Below are 24,324 nucleotides of genomic sequence, written 5' to 3' on the forward strand. Positions count from 1 at the left end.
TTTGCAGAACTGTCCTGCAAATTAAATAACCCCACCCCAGTAGGCATTTAGTAATGCAGTTTCAAAATGGAAGTGTTATTAAATGCAAAGTGCTCACCCCAGTCAAATCCTTCATGTGCAAACTTTTCTAGGAGGCAAGGACGTCTAATGAGAAAAGGCCTAAGCAGCTCCATGGATCCATTAGTCTGGATTTACAATCCAAGGTAAGGCGTAACAGATGCTAAAATTATGTATTTTGTCAACATAATATTTCCCCCTTAAATGATAACCAACACCTTTTGTGATAATTACTGTGCTATCTCCAGTGGAACAGAGACCATATTTCTTAACGTGTCAGGGAGCTCATATTGCTTCATTTTCTCTGTTTTATAGTGAGGCACAATTTTCCTAGGTAATGCTGTATACTCACCTCTGGCTGGAAAAACTCCATTCTTGGGTAAGAGAAATGAGCTTTCAACAAGCTGGCCAGTTATAAACCAGTTAACTGAGCCAACTGTTACTCACATCTCACTGTGGCCTGTTGCACATCTGCGACTTCCTGTTTTCCAAAGTAGCAGATACCTTTGAAATTCAATAAGTCAATGGAGAGAATAGGTGGGAAGGCAAGGAGTGGACATAGGAATCAAGTTAAAAACCAAAACCAATTCACCGACCAAACTGAAAACATTGTTCTTTTGGAATAAAACTTTGGGATGGAGACAGGATCTTTAATGAAAAAAGATTTCCCCTTACTTCAGCTATGAATATTGTTTTTTTCTCTAGTTCATGACTTTAAAACAAAGCATCTAAAAATTAAAAAAAGCTAAGCCATACAAACCCCATCATTCTAGATTTGCCCATGTATGAAACTGCCAAATCTTTCCAGATCCGTCCTAAAATTTACTCATGAGATCCTACACCTAGAGAGATTTGATGGAATGCAATCACATCCTATTTCACATCACCGGAACCTCAGGAGTCATCAGCAAAAGTGATAGGAAACATTATTCTCGTGACTGAAATGCTCTAATGATCAGAGTGAGATCTACTTCTGTATATGAGAGATCAGTATTGAGTTGAACGATCTGATTATCGCTGAGAAAGGAAACAATTGACATGAACCAACCTAACAAGTAAGAAACGCAGCTCGGTATTCACTATTGGTATGGATATGGGATTTGGTGGAGCAAAGCTCGTGAATATCAAAAGTAAATCCCCAGAGACATAGGCCATTCGAGGAAAAACAGACCTGATGTGTTCATCCATCCCGTGAATGTCCTGAGAAGGGAGTCTTTGAAAGTCTGTCAGGACATAGATTTTTTAGGAAAATGTTATCTTTAATTTTAGCAATGAATAGGAAAACAGTGTCTTATAAAGGCTCCTCTGTAAGCCATGAAATCATGGAGGTTAAAAGGGAAGGAAAAAAGGCTGAACTCTGTATTGCAAATATCTCTATTAATTATGTTTGCTTCCGCAGTAGATAAGAAAAAATATCTGGCCTGGATATTTCAAAATCATCAATGTCAAGAAGGAAAGGGAAAGAAAAAGGCAGGAAAAAGAGGGAAAGAAAAAGGAAAGAAGAAGAAAAAAAGTGAGACTCCAGAGATATGACAAGTGAACGCGACGTGTAATCTTTGGATGCTGGATTGCAGGGACAAAGGCCATTCTAGAAAAATAAGTATGAACCAAGTCAGGTAATAATTTTGTGTCATTATTAGCTTTCCTGACTGTGACCACTATATAGGGATTCACATAAGAGAATGCTTTCATTCTTAAGAGACGAACATTGAAGTATTTAGAAATAAGTTTCTATGAGGTCTCTCAAATGGCTCATCCAGTTGGGGAGCAACCTAGATGTAGGATAGTTATTTACCCTGCTACACTTTCAACTGTTCTGAAAGTTTGAGTTTTGTTTCTAAGTAAGCAGGAAAGGGGCAGAAGGGGTATATAATTCTCCTAAAAGGATGGTGAGATGTTAAAAGTCTCTCACACCTGCATGCCTGTAATCCCAGAGGTTCAGGAGGCTGGGGCAGAAGGATCACAAGTTTGAGGCCAGCCTCAGCAATTTAGCAAGGCTCTAAGCAACTCAGCAAGACCCTGTCTCAAAATAAAACATAAAAAGGGCCGGGATATGGCTCCGTGGTTAAGCACCTCTAGGTTCAAGTCCCAGTAGCAAAAAAAAAAAAAAAAAAAAAGTCTCCCATACAAAACTCAAAGGACATATCAATTACAAAGAGGTAGGGGTGGTGGGATTAGTAGGTTCTAGAGGAGGCAGGAACTATTTAAATGATACTGACTCTTAAACTACTTGAGTACCTAAAGCTTTCATTCACTGTTGCCAAAAATCAGCCATGGAAAAGAAAACATTCTATATACTAAATAAATCTATCTACCTCAACTTTCCGATGTCATAGAGTCAATTAAGTTATGGGGACATACTAAGATCCCTGTCTATGTAATGAACGATGGGGTGACCCCTAGTATCATGTCAAAATCTGTGAACAGGAAATTCAGCAGTTTTAGCCAAAAGTATATAAATCCTATGTAAAGATGTCATATATACATAATCAAGAATATGAAAGGAAGATTTGTTCTTTTACCTGGTAGGAAAATAACTTTAATCCAATTATATCTTTTTTCGTTGAAAAGTACTTTCAGTTTCCCCCCAAATTCTGTGTGTCTTATTTTCTCCTAATGCTTCCTGTTGCCTTGCTAAGTGAATGTACTCATTCATTTCCCAATGGTGCACCTCTAAAATAATTTACGATTGACAGCTTCATAATAATTGTTATGCTATTGTGGATACATGCCATCTAAGTAATTTCAGGAAAATGTTGCATGTTTACCAGTCCCCCTCCCTGCCCTTATATAGGCCACTGTATAACAAAGTCATCTGTGTTTATATTTTAATGATGCAAAATTAAGAAGATGAGTATTATAATAATACTAAATAAAATTTACATGCCATTTGAGATTTTATGCTTTCATATACATCAATTTCTCTGCATAGGTGTAAAAGATGGAAGAGAGTAAAAAATAAGGTCAATAAGTTAGTTAGCTGACTGTGATAAGTAAATAAAGGTTAGGAGTAGCTACAGGCATCTAAAAGGTTTACAAAAAGCTATAAAGGAAAAATTCCCTGTTATGTTTTGTTGGAAATGAATAATTAGCAATTATTGCAGAAGGGAAGGCAGTCTGGTGCTTTACGTTAAGAATGTAAACCAGGCAATTCTCATTTATATTTTTAGTCAGGTTCTTGACTTCTCTGTGTCCTTGGGTAAATCAATCAGGCACTCAGTTTCCTTGCCTATCAACCAGGGCTGAAGCTCCTAACCTTGCTCACTGGGGTGGCCTGTGAGTTGGCAAATATCACTGAAAATTCAAAGTGCTATTGACAATCACCAATCCCTGCCTGTCTGCGTCTCCCAAGGAAGCCGCAAGCATGACAAAGACCCTTGATTGATTATGCTTCTTGCTTCTACACTTGTGAAAGGAGATTCGTGCATCAAAATTCGGAACAGAATATTTTAAGGTTCCTGGGAACACAAATGTGTTTTGATTCCTACTTCCTGTCCCTGCCTCAGCTCCATTCCTTCTTATAAGGATGCTCCCAGAGGTGGACGAACTGGGGAACAAGAACTCTCTGCCACTAGGAACAGCATGCTCTTCTGAGCCCAGTCTGCCTACCTAACCCTGCCAGAATCACCAAGCCTACGCTTGTCATCTCTGGAATGCCAATGGCAAAATGATTTCCCAACTTTGCCAAGATTTTAAAAAGAGCTAGGGAAAAAATTCCCCAAGATGCTGCAGTGTAGAAGATAGCCAACTCTGCCTCCCTGCCAACTCCTTCAATACAAAATGTGAAGCAGAAACACATAAGAATGATCAAGTAAGAAAAATCCATCTGATGGTCTCAGACAGACCACTGGGGTGGACCTTTCTTTAGACTTAACAGATCCCAAGTATGAACTTGCAGTGTGGACAAAGAATTCCATAGAATCCAACCAAAAAAGTGTCTCACATCTCCTTCCAGACATGACGTATAGGCTAAAAGTGGCTCCATGTTTTCTCTTTTTGAGAATTTGGGCAACCTCCATTTCCTTGTCACCATGTCCCCATGTGGAAGGAGTGACTTCTCTGACAAGTGACTTGGGAAAAGGAAATGAACACATGTGGATTGGCCACTTTTGTCTGAGCATTTCCATTATGGGCTTCTCATACAAATCATCAGAACAAAGCCTATCGCAGCTCTTTCTGATCAGCAGCCCCGGAGGTGGTATATTCTAGTCTACTCCAGTCACATGATAAGTTGTCTGCAGAAGCAGAAAGTCTGCAGTTTCGGGAGGTGAGGTCAACTTAAGCACAAAGTACTAGAAGCCATCTGTCTACATATCAAGCTGCATTTGTCAATCGAGCTATCATCACTAATAAAGCTGACATGCTCGTCTCCATCTGTCTGACTTCTATGCTAAGATTTCTCAACTGGTTCTAGCTCAAGAGGAGAAGGGAGCAGAAACACCCACGATGTCACACAGCAGGAGAAACCCAAGAGGGCACCTGTCATGGCTGGGTAGGTATACGTTTTCTGTGAGGGAAGAGCTTTTCCAGGTCTGCTGCCATTTTTTAAGTTCTGGAACTGTCCATGGAAGAAAAATGAATGGTACCCAGCTGCATGATTTCAGGCTGCATTTTTATTATAGGCTTCTAGTATAAATCACCAGAACAAAGCCTATATAAGCTACCTGAATGTCAGAGACAGAATGTCACAGAACACTGTTTTTTTAAAAACTACTACATATTATATCAACAAAAGCCCCCTACATTTTTATACTCCTGGGAATCTTTGGTAATGTGTTTCTATTTTATTTTCTATATGGTCTGTATATGTATTACGGAATCTGCACAAAATTCATTTTGCACAGTTAAGAGTTCTAAGTACTGCACACTCCTCTCTAACAAGGGTTCCCTGTTATTGTGCTCACTATCTCGTCCAACTGCATATTTTGAGAGGAATAGAAACCAATAAGGGGATATGAAAATGGGGAAAAAAAAGTTCTTCCTAACAGATGCAATACTCAAGATTTCTCACTTAGGAATAAACCTGGGGAGGCAAGCATGCTGCCTGGAGATACCCCATTACTAGGAAAGGATTACAGATTTCCTAGAAATACTGCTGAGTCTGAGAGAGGCCCTGCAGACCCAGAAGATTCACATGAGGACAAGGCCAGATGAAGTCCCTCAGGCTCCCCAGGGCTCGGGTGGAAGGGAAAATGAACCCCTAAAGTCCTCAGTAACTCCTCCCACTAGCACTGGCTGCTCCCCTCAATTCCTCCATATTGCTTTCTGTTGTTCCTTAAGGAAAAAAAGACGGTGTCATCATTTTCACACAAAGGTAAGGGAATGAGTCACTAAAGATTAATTTTTTCAAAAATGATCATTGTTATAGTTTGGATCTGGAATGTCCCTTAAAGGCGTACGGGTTAAAGGTTTGGTCCTCAGCTTGGTGTTTCTGCAAAGAATCTTTGCTGGGTGGGGCCTAGAAGGAGGTTTTAAGTAACTGGGGGCACAACTTCAAAGAGGATTATGGGACACTGGTCTTCTCTCTCTCACTTCCTGGCCTCCATGAGGTGAACAGGTCTCTACTGTGTGCTCCTGCCATGATGTGCTGTACTGCCATCGGCCCAAAGCAACAGGGCTCAGTGATCACGGACTGAAACCTCTGAAACCATGAAACAAAACAAATCCTTACTCTTTTTAAGTTGATTACCTCAACTTAAATAATATAATAATATGCATTACTTCAATTTAAATAATACAATAATGGAACATTGACCAACACAATCATCTTTAAGTGCAATGGGTGAGGGTGCACATTCCTGCGTATCTATGGGGAATTCAGAAAAAGCTGAGTCCCTGATCCTTCTCCACAGCAACAGTGCAGGCACTATGAGAAGGTGCAAAAATCTCAGCCTCAGCTGGCATGAAGAACCATAGTACCTATGAAATAGCACAGAACTGCAATGAGGGGGAACAGAGGGAAAGGGAGCCAAAGAGAGGTGCGAAGATGCCTTTCCTGAGTCTCTGAGTCGCCCATCTTCGCAGATTTGTCTGCAGCCCCAGCTACATGGTCCTATTCTTTGTTCCTTCCTATAAGGGCTCAACCTTAGGTAATGGGGAGGAAGCCTGCCCTCAGAATCAATAACCTGCTCTCAGCAGACTTGAGGTCAAATTTACTAATTCTTTGGTCCACAAATCACCACGCTAAAAGATAAACACAAAAAAATGGCTGTAGCTTGGAACTGAAGCTCTGGGAAAAAGCCAATAAAATAGGTCTTTAGAGGAACTCTCAACTCAATCACAAGAGTTCCCCTAATAAAGCCCTATCAAACATGACTTCATGATCCCAAATTACAAAACACACAAGTAAATCATCTACCCTCAGCAGGAAATAGCAGACATACAAAAGGCATAATAAGATCACCCAAGAAGTTCTGGTAGTAGAATTAGTGAACACAGACTATAAAATAAGTAGAATTAAAATTACTAAGCAATAAAGAAGTGAATATGTGAAAAAGGAACAAGAGCCTTTCAAGAGAACAAAAGGAGACTTAAAAGGGAAAAGTAGTATTTTTATAAAGGAGATACTCTCAGTAAAGTATAAAACTCAATGGATATGCTTACAGCGCAGAATAGACAGAAAAAAAGAGAGAATTAGTGAACTGGAAGAGGTTATAGAGAAAATCGCCCAGAATAAAGCATAGAGAAAAGATTCCAAAAGAATTCTCCATTATGACCACTGTCTTATTGTCTACATGGAGACATATATAGCTATGAGCTGCTTAAAGTCAGGGTTGCTCTCCTAAAGATGAATTGAGAGAAATTCAGCACATGGGGCACTGGATTAGTGACTAATTAGGTGAGATCTCCTTTTACCAATTCTTCTGACTGAGCACTCTTCTCTTCTCTCTTCAGGTTTAGACTTCATAACTAGAAGACATCATAATACCCAGAGCATGCAGTAAACATCAATGCTGTGTAGTCAATGTCTCCATATGCATATAAACATGTGGGCATACATCTACAAACACATTACATACACATCTGTTAATAGTATTTGTGTTTTAAGACATACATGCAAACATATGCATACCTGCAAAATAAAAGCCACACATGTCAATCAGACTTCTTGAAACTCCAACTACAATGGAACACAAATATGGAGCTGGTCATTAATCTAGGAGTGAGAAACCAATTCAAAACTGAGTGGGACATTAAGTTGTGTGACTGTGGGCAAGTCACAACAGCAGTCCTTCCATCTTTAAATTAAAGGGACTGAACAGAATGACTTAGGATCTCTTCCTAATCTAGACTCGTATGGTTCAGCTTCAAGAAGCTAAAGAGCTTTCACACTACCCATATGTTTTATTTTGTAGGACAGGTCTCTATGCAGAGCCTTGCTCTTATTTACATTAACAAATGTGATGATCTAGCTTTCAGGGCTACAGCAGGTCAGAAATACTGAGAAATGAGCAAGAAAGGATTTCTAGAACCAAATATACAGACAGTAGCTTAAAAAAAAAAAAGGTTAGAGATAGTGGCTTGTAAATTCAAGAAAAACATTGTACTATGAAACCTAAAAAGAATGGGCCATCTCTAGCCATTCAATGTAGAATCAGATGGCTTTACACACTTCAATGGCCCTTCAAGGCACCATTATGTTACAACACTGAGCAATAACTGATGTTGCTGATAACCTTGAGCAATCAAGAAAGGCTGCCTTAGCTTCAATATTTTCTATTTAAAAGCAGGAAAGCATATAATGTATTTAAGAAAGAGTCCTGAAAAGAGATTAAAAAATATCAAAAGGGTTTTAGATGTTTGGAAAATTCATTCATATGGACTCCTCCTGTATGCGTATGGTCAGTACATACCAGTATATAGAGAAATACTTATCAAGTGTGTTAAGCACGTTCTATGCAAGGTACTGTCAAACGGTCCAAGAAAGAGCCGATGAACTACTTTTCAAAACTGTACACACAGAACTCCCCCTAAACTACATACATAAAAGGATGGTCAGTCAACTGTATGAAACATATATTGATAGAAAGTAGACATATTGTTATTAATATAGTCATGTCCCATACTGGGAATGTTCCTCGTGTAACTGGCAGGAAGGGGAAATGAAAACTGTTGTGAAGCACGAGGAGCGCGAGGCTTTCAAGAATCCACTGAAAGGTGGGAGAAAGTCCATGGCAGCAAAGGCCAAATTCTCCCCCACGGAGGGAGGTGAGGTCATTCTGCCTGCTGAGCACAGAGGTCCATCACGGTCAAGAGTCATCTGAGTTCATGTGGGACATCCAGTTAATGCTGTGGTAAGGCAAGTCTGGACCACTGGAAGAGCTTAAGAGAGCTGAAAGGGATCTCTTGCACATTTGTGGGTATGAGCTCATGGACACAGCTCTTTTATTGGGGCAAGGGACACAGAACAGGGCAAAACACCTCATCCGTGGAATAGCACACTCCACAACAGAATAGAGGAAAACTATGAAAGTGACTTGGGAGAGTGACTGGCAAGAGAAACGTCTGAGAACACCATGTAATTATAAGTTCTGCAGATTACATTAAAGCAAATCATTGAAATGGAAAAAAAATTTAATAGAAAACTGTCACATTTTGTCTTCTTAGTCAAATAACTAAACATCATCTAAGTGTGAATGGACACAGAATGAAGTACAGATCTGATTATAAATGTCTGCATTTAATCACTTTTCCCTGATGTTTTCTTGACTCTGTTTTGTTTCTACATTTTAAGTTAAAAATAACTTTATAATTACATTTAGAATTAAGGGTCAGGAAAGCATTTCAGCCAGATGCCCTGGAAAACTACTCAAGTAGTTTTAAATGTGTTAGGGCATCCCAAACACATCCCAAACAAAAGTCATTACTAATATCTGCTATGTTCAGAGGGGGAGAATACTGCTGATGACCTAACTTTAAATAAATCTATTGGAAATTTTAAAAATAATCGCAAAATACTTTACAAAAGTCTCACATCCTGATTTCTTTTCTTTTCTTGTTTTTGTTTTGGTACTGGGGATTGAACTTGGGGGCACTCAACCACTGAGCCACATCCCCAGTCCTATTTTGTATTTTATTTAGAGGCAGGGTCTCACTGAGTTGCTTAGTGCCTCGCTTTTGCTAGCTAAGGCTGGCTTTGAACTGGTGATCCTCCTGCCTCAGCGTCCTGAGCTGCTGGGATTACAGGTGTGCACCACTGTGCCCAGCACATCCTGATTTCTTGAGAGAGGCAAGACCCCTTCTGGTATAACCTGAATGCTTGGATTTAAGAATGAATCTCCAGCCTGGCGCGGCAGCACATGCCCATAATCCCAAGTGGCTCAGGAGGATGAGGCAGGAATACCTCAAGTTCAAAGCCAGCCGCAGCATAAGCAAGGCGCTAAGCAACTCAGTGAGACCCTGTCTCTAAATAAAATACAAAATAGGGCTGGGGATGTGGCTCAGTAGTTGAGTGCCCCTGAGTTCAATCCATGGTACCAAAAAAAAAAAAAAAAAAAAAAAAAATCCCCAACATAAGGCACAGTATCTGCATTGTTAGTGCCCAGGGGACAGGGCATTATTTATTCTCCTTCTTTCTCCTCCTTCTTTCTAATTACAGTATATACTTTTATGAGGAAAAGAAAGTTTTGCAAAATGTGCTAAGTGACATTCCAGTTTTCGTTCCACAGTTGCCAGTTTGAAACATCTTTGGTATGAAAAGGCCCAAACACTTTTTGAGACAGGCTGATTCTGAGAGAAGAGGAGAATGTTCTTGCATACATGTGTGAAAAACAGCTTTAAATGTCTTTTCCCCACTTCTGGAAACAAGAGGCACTCATGGTTGCTAGGAGGTTCTATGTTATATACAGATAAGAGCTTTCAGACAAGCAAAACGTGAGAGTCACTGGTGTAGCCTGCTTATCAGAAGGTATCTATTGGGCCAACTAGGCATCCCTACCAGCAGGCAACTGAAAGGGATTGCTCTTCCCCTCCCTCCCTTTTCTGCTGCTTAGGGACTAATTACTAATAGGGGCCAAGTATTTTAAATCACAAAGAATGAGCATGTGTGCGCACGCGCATGCCTGTGTAAGAGAGAACATGCAGGTTTGCATGCATTTCCAACAAACTGGATGCCTTACTGAAATCTCACCATTACTGGCAGTATTAGTTGGCCAATCATGGAACAAACAGATTTGTAAATCCTGTGACATTTTAGCAAATAAATACATTTTCTTTTCTAATTTTTTTTCCCATTTCACATCCATATACAAAGTATTTCAAGGAGAGAAACTGGAATGACATGATAAAGAAGAAATAAACAACTCCAAGCAAATAACCTAGGATCCTGTCTATAGTTCTGCAGGCAAATAATTAGCTAATAAATTAAGGAAGATTCTGCACCCCAGTAAGAGGTTTTCACTAGGTCAAAGAAATGAGCGAGGCTGAATCCTTGCTAATAAAAAAAAGAATACCGCCCTTAGTTTAGCCGTAATCCTGCCTATGAGTAGCAAATGGGCCGACTGACCTTTTCAATCTGCAAATTTATGATGGAATTCCATAAAATTCTAAAACTAAGGTAAAATAGAAGATAAAATAACTGTGTTCCTAAAACCCATTTAGAAGAAGGGTCACCGATCAGGATAGGGAGGGCAGATTTACCCAGTGGTCAGGACAGCAGGCTAGGAAAGAGAGCTGGTGCAGACTGGGGGTGGAGGCAGGGAATGAGAAAAAGCATCACATTTAAACACACATACATATAAATTGATACACAACCATACACAAGCGCATGTGCGTGTGCGCACATACACACACACAGCCAAGCTCAAAGCAAAGCAAATCCCCTGGGGCCACCACAGTGGTCAGAGTTTAAAGCCATGGGCTGCCTGGGGTGACCACAAAAGAGACAGGACAGCAAAGGGATCAAGAACACGAACCCTGAAGTCAGACTACTAGATCTGAATTCTGGTTTCTCTGCTTACAAATTGTGGTAACCATAGTAACAGTCTCATAGTCGTTAGGAGGTTAAAATAACCTGCCATGTAGTTAGCACTTGGTAAATGTTAGTTGAACATTATTGTTGATCAGGCTGAAGAGACACTGGTTGTCGGCAATCTAAAGCTCCTCGCAGCAGAAGTTAAGGCTGTGAATTCATGTGGGCAGGGAGGCTGGGAGGGCTCTCAGCAGAAAGCTGTCGGCCAAAAAATCCTGGTCCACTCTGAAAATCTTCTGCCACCAACTGGAAGAACTGATATGCAAGAGGCCACCCACCTCAGATCATGGGTGAAAGAGTCTTGAGAAATCAGAGCCCCTGACCCTGAACCTGGCTTGGGTGTGGGTCTGGACCTTGGCATTACCTAAGCTGTGTGACAGTTGAGGTCTGAGAAATTAACACAGAAACTGGTTCATTCAGTAAAGTTCCATGGGCCCTGGCAGAGGCCACTGGGAATCCATCCCAGACACCGTCATAGTCCAGGGCCTAATCCTTAAGTTAAAAATCACACTGAGCCCAGAGCAGAATAAAAAACAACCCCATCCCTGGAAACATCCTGGCTAACACAATCAGAGAAAAACAAATTACCTACAAGGAATGCAGTCTTCTCATCAGCAGTAATAGATGCCTGAGCACAATGGGGGGAATGTCTTCAAAGTGCTGAGAGGAAATAAATGTCAACTTAGAATTCCACACTATCATTCAAGAGGGAGGGAGAAGCAGAAAGAGCTGGAGGTGTACAAAACCCCAAGTCCATCACCTACAGACCCAGAACCCAAGAGATGCCAACACCAGGAAGAAAGAGCAACAGAAAGGAGAGAGGTCTAAATCTGTTGTGCTAGAAAAGGAAAAAGTCAGGCAGGAGCTTCCTCAACTATCCATGACCAAACCTAAGATCTTTCTTGAGCCATAGGAAGAAGGACACCTCTTCCCTCTGGGTCACAGTAAGAGAGTAGTCTTCCTCCCTGGTGCTCTAGAGACACCTTTCTCAGGAAGCTTAACCTCTAATTTTTAAACAAAATATTATAGGCATGTATTTTAAAGTAAATGATAAGAAAAAGCAGCAATGCCCCCACCCCTTCCTACATCCAGTCCTGTTCCTGGCAGCTAACACCTTCAGAACTCTCAGTAGTCTCGTCTGGTATTTATCTTCCTATTTTTAAATAATATGCTGTGCCAGAAGACCTTTGGAAAATCCATCACCTGCTGGCGAAGGCTGAGGCTGTTGGCTATTTGCCATGTGACAATCCTTCCTTAATCTGGCACAAAGACAGACGTGATAAACTGTCACAATGACACAGTGTACTTGTTTTCAGAACATAGGGCCACAAGACTTGGCCCATTCCATTTCCAAGAGATAACTGAAACAAAGTTACAAAGTGAGAAAATAATAATGAGACATTGTGCAATATTTTTGCACTTACTCTATCACAAGGATTTGCCCATGCTTACTACTTTATGACATTGCTATTCAAAAATAAAGGTTCACCCCCTCTCCCATGATAAGATGGCCAACATGAAGGTTCAACGTTAGGTAGCTAGGATGGTAGGTCACTTCACCCCCAGGGAAGCAGAGACCCCCATCATGAGCTTCAGCGTGGCTGAATCTAGAATATGGATGAGTCTATTCCTCCTAAAATCAGGGTAAGGGTGAGTTGCCAGGTTGTGGGGACACAAGAAGAAAATTTTACCAGCAGAGGTCTCAGAAACCAGTACAGGTAACATCTGATTATTACTTAATGTCATAGATAAAATAAAAAGAAACTTTATTGGAAAAAATCCTCTGTGACTAACAGTTCTTAGGTGCTTTAAGTTTTTCACTCAGTACCTAATTAAAAACAAACAATAACAGCCCCACTTCCCACTCCCCCTCCAAAAGAAACAAAACAAAACCAATCTACTCACGTAGGGTCTAAAATGGAGAAAAGGAAGGGTCTACTCTTACTAAAGGCTAGAAATGTTTCTGAAACATATGCTCACGTGTTTACATTACTTTTTCTTGCTTTATCAATTTAGAATGTGACTTCCAATTATGGTAGATAAAAACTTAGTTCTTTTATCTCTCAATATGCAACAGGATTTTTGTTTATTTTTTGGTGGTGCTGGGCATCAAACCCAGGGCCTCACGCATACTAGGCAAGCACTCTACCACTGAGCCACATCCCTAGCACAACACTTTCCGTTAAATCAGTACTTGGTGCTTCTATAATTACTACCTCATTATGTTCCTCTCCTGAGCTGTTAAGTATATCATGATTAATTTCCTTTCTCGAATGTTTTGCTTCTCCTGGAGGTGATATGTCTTTCATTTTTTTCCATCTGCTTCATTTCTTATGTACCTACATTTTATCTTCTCAGAGTCCAGATTTTTGTGTAGAATCTCCAAACAAACATCCATTATTCCCACCTCCCCATGTTTTCTGAGCCTTTTATTCTGGAATCGTCCCTCCTCCTCTCCCAGTAAGCAACAGGGCCTGCCGCAAACCTGACAACCTGGAAAGTCACTGGAACTCCAGTAGGTTCCTGGATAGTGGAATGCAAATTTTTTGAGAGGCTGCCTGCTTGAAAATATCACTCTACTCTACTATCAATACTTGATCAATTGTGTGGGGTACAGAATTCTAGGTTAGAATGATTTTCCCTCCACTAAATTTTTAAGACCCCATTTCATTTTCTTCTAGCTTTAAGTGCTACAGTTAAGAAATCTAATGTCTCTCTGATCCTAGTCCTTTGCAATGTGACCTGACTTTTATTTTCTTCTAAGTTTATCTTTATCCCTAATGTTCATAAATTTCACAACATGCCTGCATGTGAGACTATTTTTACTCCTTGTGCTGGTAGCTGGCAGGTCCCTTCAATTTGCAGATTCATGTACTTCAATTCTGGGAAATTAATCTGTGTTATTTGCTTGATAGTTTCCTCACAACTGTTTTCTCCCTTTCTGGAACTCCTAATAATTAGATATTGAACTTCCTGGATTGATTCTCTAATTTTCTTTTTATTCTTTCATTGTCTAGTTCATTGTACATTTGTTTTACTTTCAGGAAGGTTTCTGACTTTATCTTCTAATTCTTCTGAGGTTTCTTTGTGGGAAACAGGGAGAGACAACAATTTTGATTTCTAAGAGTTCATTTTTATTCTGATTGTTTTAAAAATTAGTACTTGGTTCTTATTTCATGGATACAACTACCTTCTCTTATTTCTCTGTGAATATTTATTAAAGCTTTTAATGTTTTAAGTATTATCTTTACTTCATGCATCATCTATTGCCTCTTACTAGCTTTCATTTTTTATTGTGGACTCTGTCCATCATATTGAACAATTTATTCAGATGTCTGGTACTTTTCACTATCAACTTATACTTTAAGGTAAAGTACTAAAATGCTGATCAAAAGTTCTTTGTAAATCTCTAGGACTTCTTGACTGGTTGTCTTCTAAGACAACTGGGTGACTAGGCAGCTGAGGGATCCCCAAACATTGCTATGTAAAATTCTTCCCTCTAGGACATTAAGAAATCTCCAAAGACATTTTTTCAGATTCTTACCTGGGAAAGGAAAGGAAGAGAAAAGATGGACATCCCAGGTTACCTAAGTTTCTTAAAAAAAGGCAGGGGTGTGGCAGTGCACGCCTGTAATCCCAGCTACTTGGGAGGCTGAGGCAAGAGGTTGTGAGTTCCAAGCCAGCCTCAGCAACTTAGTGAGGCCCTAAGCAACTTAGCAAGATCCTGTCTCTAAATAAAATACAAAAAAAGGGCTGAGGATGTGGCTCAGTGGTTAAGTGCCCCTGTATTCAATCCCTGGTGCCAAAAAAAAAAAAAAGGGCAGAGAAGAGAACTAGCAGGACATGCTATCTGATACCTCACCAGTGACAGGTGACTTTTTCTCTGCCGGTGACAGGTGGAACATGTTTCAGTCCCCAGAGTAAGTCGCATCTTGGTTTCTTCTGGCCCTTGTCCATTCCATTCACTTTTTACTTGGGCCATTTCACAAACTCTATCTTTGGCTGCCTTCCTACTGTCCTCTGTTCTCCCCAAGCACTCTATTTTTCCATTACCGAGACTTTTATAAACAGGTATGACAACTGCCTGCTTACTTATCCATGCCCCATGAGGGCAAGACCTACATCTGTCTTCTGCCTCATTCAAAGCTCTGTCACTAGAGCTAATAATGGCTAGCACTTGGTAGGTATACAACGAATGTCAGCTAAGTGAAGGAATGAAGACACAACAGAAAGGAAGAATAAAATGTGAACAGAAAGACATACATTAACATAATCTAAATAGCAATCTCATTTATAATGAAATCAAGAGAGGCACTTGATAAACACTGACTAATCTTGAGTTCTTTTTAATTTTTTAATTTTATTTGTTCTAATTAGTTGTACATGACAGTAGAATGCATTTATACATTTTGACAGATCATACATAAATATAGTGTAATCTCTCATTTTTCTGCATTTATACATTTTGACAGATCATATATAGAGTGTAATCTCTCACTTTTCTGATTATACATATTGCAGGATCACATCGGCCAAGCAGTCAAACATGTACATGAGGTATCCTGAGCTATCTTAAAGCACTACTATTCTTCTAGTCACTTTGGCCTTCTGTAATTATAGGCATCTCTTTAATAGGCCAGAAGAGCAAAAGAAATCACATACAGACCAAATTTGATCTATAGAAAAAGATTACATTCTAACCTAAATTCTTTTGGCTGCTTTTTCTGTCTTCTTGTTAGTGTATCTGCAAAACAACCAGTCACTACTTTTTGTACAAAAACAAAAACCAAAACTCCTCTATATGATGATGCATTAAAAAAAAAAATCCTACCAGCCTTCTCTTTTGCAATTGAAGAACTTTTAACTCAAAAATAATTTTATCCAATCTACTATTTTTCATTGCACATTTCATTTTCCATATTTTTCAGATGATGGGAGAGTCAGGTTAATTTTGTAGGCTAGATCATGCTACTAAAGAAATCCTGGTTAAGTAACCAGGATTACCAGTTAAGTATTTACTTCTGCTGTCCCGTGCAACATAACAAAGAGTATTTGTAAATAAAAACCACTGAAGTCCTAGGATAAGATTGCAGTGCACCTACCATGCACAGTGACTAAGTGTTTTAAAGGCATCGATTCATTTAATTCTCACAAAAATCCAATGTGTCTAATATATCATCCTCATTTTACAAGGGAGAAACTGAGGCAAAAGAAGATTAAGTAATTTATATGCAAATTTTACTTATCTCAATAAAATTTTTATTGTTAGCATTTTCCTGCCACTAAACATTCTTTGTAAATATTATACAGCTTCATAAGGCTCACTCTATAGATGAATGATAATTTTCTCAACCATTCCCCCATCAATGGGAAATTTTGCTTGCTTCCAATTTTACACTATTATAAATTTTCCTGCTATAGACAACTTTACAGAAAAAGTCTTTGCCCACACTTTTTATTAATTTCTTGGGATGGATTCATAAAAGAATAAGTGGGTCAATAAATATTTATTGGAAGAATGAAGCAGACAACCTCCAACATTTTGCCCTGAGGTTTCTCCTCTTGCTTTTATGCTTATAAAGTTTCTCCCCATCCCAAGGACAAATGAATATTCATTTTAATTATACACTTAATTTATAAATATTTGAATTTTGTTTTGATGGATGAGATGAGCTATGAACATTTTTCTCTAAATACCTAACCAAGATGGGCACAGTGATACATGCCTGTAACCCCAGCAGTTCAGGAGGCTGAGGCAGGAGGACTGCAAGTTCAAACCAGCTTCAGCAACTTAATGAGGCCCTAGGCAACTTAGCAAGACCCTGTCTCAAATTAATAAAAGAGCTGGGGATGTGGTGTGGTGGTTTAGTACCTCTGGGTTCAATCCCTGGTACCCACCCCCAAAATAAATAAATAAATAAATGCCTAATCCATTTGTCCCAAACCAGCAACTGAATAAACATCCTTTTCCCAATAACTTTTTCCCCTCTTTGATATATATGTGTATATAACACATACACACAGACTTTTTTCCCCTGAACATCCATTTCTAGGCATATTTTTTTCCTCACTTGTTGATTTATTCTTTCATCAGGAGGCAATGAAACTCTGGGGAGGAAAAATAATGGGCTCAATATTGTTAGTGCTGAATTTAAGCCAAGGATGAATCATTTGGATGGAAATATACTGTAGGACATTAGAACTAAAGATTTGTTACCCACAAGAGAAGAGGATGAAAGATTCCTCAGGAGGACATGAGACAGTGAGAGCCCAGGAAGGGGACACACGAAGCCAACAGGTAAGGGCTGGGTGGAGGGACACAGCCACGTGAAGGAGCAGTCAGCAAGCTACTTCAGGATAGAAGGTACAGTGCAGATTGGGATAGGGAGAGTTTCAAGCACCATCATGAATTTCACATACTTCTTGGCTTAACTGATCCAAACAATAACATAATGGTGTATTCCAATCCTCAGAAACATACTCTCAGATTCTGGGTTTGTTAAAAGCAGTTACCAGAAGCAGAGTTGGGATATCACCCATCATTATACCACAGGGCTTAGAGAAGGATAACTGTCTAAATGTTCTAGTATATTTTAAATCTACTTATAGGCAAATCTTGGGGTTATGAAATGTTTTCAGTGACACTGTTTTATTCTAGGAGTTTTGATATAATTTTACTCACGTACTAAAATAGGTACTTTAAAGACAGAAACATTTCTAAAAAAAAAAAAAGGCAGAGTAGCTCTGTTGAGAGAATCACCACTCAGGTCACTCAAATAAGTGCTGTTGGCTTTGAAGAAGAAAAGCAAATCCTAGCTCTTGCAAAACTGTATTTCTAGCCTCTGCCTACCATTTAATTAACGTAAGCCACGTTCTCAATGGTCGATGTCCCCAGCACTTTCACTGTTTAACCAACATCTAATCACTGGTCAAGCACCTTCTTCTTTAGAACATGATAAGATATATTTCAACATATGTTGGCCTGATGGTTATTTCGAGCTGTCCTTAATTAAATTTGACTACATTTAGGAACAACAGAAGTCTAAACATTTAGGCTGTTGTCTGCTTAGAAAAAAATGTGCCTATCTGCAAGTAGATCTATTTTTAAATGTGAATAAGAAGTATCCTGCTAGATATCATATTCCCAGCTGGAAAAACCTAGAAGGAACTCAGAACTTGTGCCTAATCTTGCTTTTTTTTGGTGGGGGTTGGGGGTGGTGGATTCTTTGGGGATTTAATCCAGGGGAGCTTTGTCACTGAGTCACAACCCCAGCCCTTTTACTTTTTATTTTGTAACAGGGTCTCAATAAGTTGCTGAGGTTGGCCTTGAACTTACAATTCTCCTGTCTCAGTCTCCCAAACCACTGGAATTACAGGTGTGCACTACCAGGCCTGGCTCTAATCTTTTGATAATGAACTATATCACATGGGGAAAAAAATGTTTTCAACTCAGCAGGAAAAAAACCTGTTAAATAAACTGCCTTCCACTTAACTTGTCTGAATAGATATTTATCTGTTTAGATTTTTTCTATCTAAATTTGTTTCATTTCTCTCCCTCCCCTCCACACACACAGAAAAAAAATGCTCATATAACTGAAACACTAAAAAAGTGTCTTTTCTCAAACAATGAAAATCTTTATACATAGCTGGACAGTCCAAGCCAGAGAGAGAGAGACAAAAAGAGAGAGAGCACTACACCTGTCTTCCTCTAAGGAACCCCAACAGCAAATCAAAGGTAGCCCTGGATATGGCTGCAGGAATAAGAGTCCTCTGTGACAAAAAACACAAGCATGAAAAAAGTCCTGAGATGGAGACACTGTCCTAAGACAATCAAAGTCCCTGGTAAGACAAATGCACAGGAGAGGCACTTTCCAGTCTCGGCAGCGATTTTGAGAAAAACAGACTTCTGCCCCTGCAAGCCTGCCAAAGCAGTTCAATCAGCCTTCACTTGTATTTAAATGTCTGAGAGTATGGAATTCACCCATGATGACCCCTGCCTGCCCCACCCCCATCACCACCAGGCACATACATTCTCTCCAAGGTGAGGCAGGAAACCCCACACCCAACTAATGCTATCTGTCCTAGCCAGAACATAAGCTCAGACATTTACACTGTTCCTTCCATCCTTTTTTTTCAAAATTCGGTCATTTATAATGAAAACATATGCTAAAAATCTTGCTGATGGGTATGCTGAGCTTAGTCATTCCTTGGGTTCAAGTGAAAATGAGTAGCAAAATCAGTAATTAACCCACTACATATTGTGGTTGACTCTTTTCTCCATTATTGACCTCTTCTTAATTTTCAATAACCACAATCATTATTGATCTGTGACAATTATTGATTACTGTGACGTCATTAAGATATACGTGCTGCCTTTGCTTAGGTTCTTCCTTCTCCTTCATTTAATGCCTAACTGCTGTTTGGCTTTTCAAATAGCTAAGACACCAGCCCTTCCAGCAACCCCTCCTTAACAAAGGTACCCCCAATTTCTCACTGTAGTTTCTCCTCTAGTAAGAGGAGAAACATATTCCTGCTCTGAGTTCCAAAACTATCCTCTGCATGTTAACCTCACAAAGAGTACTCACACTGGAATCTAAGACACACCATCCCCAATAGTCTTTGAACTCCTAGAAGGCAGGGAACTTTGCTCAACTTTTTGAGCCATCTCACGACATAACGTCTGGTACTTAGAAGGCATTCTAAAATGTTTGTGAACCGAGTGGACTAACACATAAAAGTTCACTTAGAAACAGAGTTACAGACATAGGTCTTCAGAAAACATTTGGCCCATCCCACTTTATCCATAATTCTCTAAATGAGAATTTCTTAAGAGTTATGTCAATATATTAAAACAAACAAATCATTATCTATCTTCAGTTTAAACACTTTCTAATGAAAATGAATTACATAAAAACCTTACCGGCAAAGTTCCAGGCAGCGATGCATCAAAAAAAGAAACCAAAGAATTTGGAGGTGCTGAAAAGCACACTTCAGATCCAGAGAAGAGTTTAGAGTTGGAGGAAATCTGGGCATGAATTTCCAATCCTACCACAGCTTCCCATTTGTGTTCACTAAAGAGAAAGAGAAAATGGTTAAGAAGCAGCTATGTCTGTCACCATGAATGAATTTCTATAAGCCTAAACTCCAAATGTTAATTTCCTTTTTAACTTATTAAAATTTTATCTTATATTTTAAAATGCACAATATTTCACTGGTCATTAAATCAAAAGCAATTCATATGGAACACCTGAAATGAGATTGGCACAATAAAATTTGTTTAAAATGTGGAATTAGGAGGTTCATTGCACAAACAGGAAGGCCACAGAGAACAGAATAATCTGGCATCTTAATGCAATTTAGAAATGGGTATAAGGTGACAACCACTTGGCAACAATGTCTAAATTAACTGTATCTTCCAGTGAACCACTGAATAAATGAAGAAAGCTGATCTTTTAAACATGATTTAGAATTAACACAAACAGCAGGATTTGACTACTAAAAAAACAGAAAAGGAAATTCTCAAATTGATTTTAATGCAATGGCTTGCAGGTACAACCAGTGTCACATATATGACAGATCACCACTAAATAATACTCCTGAGGGCTGGAGCTGTGGTTTGGTGGTAAAGTGCTTGCCTAGCATGTTTGAGGCACCAGGTTCGATCCTCAGAACCTCACACAAAAAGAATAAAGGTATTGTGTCCACCTACAACTATTTCAAAAATAATAAAACTCCTGAAAATTTCTGCAAAGGAAAACATTAAACCATCAGATATGGCACTTTTTTTTAGAGAGGGAGGGATACTGGGGATTGAGGCCAGGAGATGCTTTACCATTGAGCAACATCCCCAGTCCTTTTTATTTTGAGTTAGAATCTCGCTAAGTTGCTGAGGGTCTGGCTAAATTGCTGAGGCTGGCCTTGGATTTGTGCAATCCTCCTGCCTCAGCCTCCCAAATCACTGGGATTACAGGCAAGTGCCCCTGTGTCTGGCCAGATGTGTTTTTTTCCTAAGGCTCCCAAGTCACCTCAAATTTCTGAGATTTAATCTCAGGTTCTTTGTTGATACTTGCCTGCTATCAAATCTGAGAAGTGAGGTTGTAAAATAATCTCTCTCACCTGGGCATTCCTACTCTGTTGAGTTGGTACACAGCTTTCTCCAGGTAAGTACAAGTGTTTATCCATATCACATTTATGGACAGTTCTATCCTGCTCTTTTTACCAAAGACATCTATATTATTTAGATTTTTGTTCACATGTATTGGTTTTTGTTTCAATCATTTCGATAAAAGAAGTTCTACCCCTAATGTACCACAAAAAGATTAATTCCTTTTTTAAAAAAAAATTTTGGAGACAGTTTGTGAAAAGAATCAAAGTAAGAATTCATCAGGAACTCTGTAAATTATCTTAAGCAATATTCAAAGCATTTTTGTAATTTCATTACATGAGAAAAAAAATATACTCTCCACTTACAGGAAGTCAATCTAATTTATGAAAAGAATAGAAATCAAATGCTTTGGGGCATTTTTCCTCTGATCCTCTGATTGAAAAACAAAAAATAATGCTAATCTCAAAGAAAAAAAACCCAAAATATTAGAAATATACCTTGTGTTTCTGTATTTAAAAAGAAACTATTTAAATCTTGTGCAGTAAAGCATAAACAGCTGTTCAGGAAATATCTACCAAAATAAGCAAAATTCTTAGTATCAAAAAGGGGAAGCTCTTAATTGGCTACATTCTCGTAAATCTAGACGCACATGTTCAACATAAAACACCTCCACAGATCGCTGGGGTTTTCTGACAACTGTTTCTCTGACTGATGACATTAAGCCATCAATACCCCAGAGAATTTGTAGATAAAAACTCCCTTTCCACATTCAGAACATTGCTTAGTCCATAGTAGCGCTACAGGTCAGCTAAATGATTCCGGTTCTGGTGTGGCCAACCTCACAGCTGATGAATTCGCTCTTCTGTCTGTGCAACCTTCGGCTCAAGAAAACACTTGCTACATCACACTTAAGTTCCCCAAATACGCCTACATTAAGACACTGGTTTATGTGTGAGGGCGGGGCTCATACAGGGCCTATTTTGTGTTTTCAGGCCTTAGGGTTGCACGTTATAGCAAACACCGTCCCGCCCACCGAAATGTCTAAAACTGGTCCCGCAGTTCCACTTCACACTTAGGCGGGCAGTAACAGTATGAAAATGGTATACCCTTTCCTCGGCTTCTGGGCCGTGTGGAGGGGCTTCTGAGCCACTGCACTCTGTTCCCTTGTCGGATTGGACGTGGACCCAATCGATGCCCCTCTTCGATACCCGCCGCCAACCCACGCTAAAACCCAACGTGTCCCAGGACAGCCCCAGCGCAGCACGGGGGCCGCCATTGCACCTCCAGAATCCTGGTCAGGTGACTCAGTCGTCCTCTGCCGCAGGGCTCCCTGGGAAGCGTAGTTCTGGGAATGCTCTGAGACCCTATCGGCCTGGACCGGAAGACTACTATTCCCGGCAATCATTGCGACTCGAAAGCCGCCGGAACTCTGGCGGGGAGGGGAAGGAAAGAGAACTAGAGGAGAGGGTGAGAGGGTTTCAGGGTCGGCAGGTGTGACTCCTCCTAGCGGGGAGTTGGAGAGGTTTGTGGCTGTGAGCTTGTGTGTGAGTGTGAGCGTGAGGGCTTGGTGCCAGAGAGCCAACGCGGATAAGCCTGGCCGGGATTTTATAGCCCAGTTAACATTGTGAGCCGAAGTAAATGACCTTGACATCAGGGAAGACTTCCTCAACCCCCGAACCCATTTATCTGACTTATCTGTTGGCTTTCCCACTTCACACTCAGATTCGTACCTTAATACACTGATACTTATTTGCACAGTTCTTAGACATGGTGGTATAGCAGAGTGCAAGACAGTTTTGGCTCTTAAAGGAGTTTACATTCTAGGGAGAGGAACATACAAAAAAGAAGGTAACAGAAAATAAGGTACTTTCAGGAAGGTAATAGTGCTATATTTAAGCTGAAGGTGGTTGGAGATGGATTTTACCTTTTTCTTCTTTTTTGTTCTTGGCCAGCATCTGAAACAATCTGTTTATACGTTAGGAAGCCTGTATAGCAAATATCGTCATCCCAGCAGACTTCTTTCACTTTTCTGCTTTAACCCCTGTTGATACTCACTAATTCCTTGTATTTGAACACATAGTCTAGAATAGCCATTCTTTAGTTTATCATCCTATTTTAATTGTTCACATAGAGCTTATAACTATTTGATGTTTATCTTCTGTCTCCCACAACTTCTTTTCTTTTATTCACCACAGTGCTTCCAGAGTCCAAAGTAGGCCCCTCAAAAATATTTGTAGACTGAAGTAGTGTGGAGGATGCTTTTGACAAAGAACAAAGTGGATACTGTTTGGAGTAGTAGTTTAAGAGAGAAGATAAATTGGGGTGGTGATAGAGGCAAAGACAAATTGATCTATTTGAAATAGAAGGTAAGATTAAGGGACTCAAGGATGGATTATATATGACAGTAGAAAACTAGGCAGGATCAAGTAACTCCTGTATTTCTGGCTTGCATAACTGGATGGCTGAGAGAAGGAAGCTGAAAAAAGGAACAGGTTTGTAGTGAAAACATATGAGTTTGGTTGCCTTGGAGACATTCAAGAGAAGTTAAGTAGGCATCATTGATGCCTTGCTGTGAGTATAGAGCTTGAGAAAAAGCTGCGTGTTGTGCATACTTCATACCGATAGGTTTTCCATTATTGGTCAACAACCCATTGATTAGACAACTGCAATTTATAATCTATTTCCACTAATACTTTTGTACAATTATGGCATTATGCAATGTTATCTCTCCATATGGATGTAGGAAATTTTAATTACCCTTCTTAAAATGGTCATAATTTACTTTTTCTATTTTTTATACTTTTTTCATTCACTATCAGCTAGTCTAAATTGCTATTCCAGAAGTATTTTCAAATGACTAAGAGTGAAAATGAAAGAAATGACAGCAACTGGAAGGTAAAGGTGGAGACTTGTTTTTAAAAAAATCACCTCTAATTATTGTCCTTTATGTCAGGTTAGATTCTTTGTATTAGTGTCTCTCCCTCTCCTCTGAGTTTCCGTATTTTCCACCTTCCCTGTGGATGCGTTTGCTTTCTTTCTTGGCTTAAATCCTCAAGATTTTCTGGCCCAGACTAGGGATCAGGAAACTTGACTATTGAGCACAGCATGGTTGCACCTCTGATAGGACTACCAAGGAGAAAGGAATCCTGTATCTCTAGCCAAAGAGAGTGTGAGATTATTGCCACCTTACTAT

The 24,324-nt window shown here is 39.6% G+C and overlaps 1 protein-coding gene across 4 annotated transcripts in view; it reads right to left on the minus strand.

Moving 5' to 3' along the window:
- Positions 1–22,439, minus strand: part of GATB (glutamyl-tRNA amidotransferase subunit B) — an 83,311-nt gene extending 60,872 nt beyond the window's left edge. For all 4 annotated transcript variants that reach the window (XR_013766256.1, XM_079154203.1, XM_079154202.1 and 1 more), the window contains exons 1-2: positions 22,238–22,439; positions 19,947–20,097 (exon numbers count right to left, since the gene is read on the minus strand). Coding sequence is in view for 3 of the 4 variants with exons in the window: in XM_079154203.1 (XP_079010329.1) it covers positions 19,947–20,097; positions 22,238–22,407 (321 nt within the window). In the remaining variant the exon portion in view is untranslated. The remainder of the gene's footprint in view (positions 1–19,946; positions 20,098–22,237) is intronic.
- Positions 22,440–24,324: the final 1,885 nt, after the last annotated feature.

Source organism: Sciurus vulgaris, assembly GCF_902686455.1.
Source record: "Sciurus vulgaris genome assembly, chromosome: 9".
Lineage (NCBI taxonomy): Eukaryota > Metazoa > Chordata > Mammalia > Rodentia > Sciuridae > Sciurus > Sciurus vulgaris.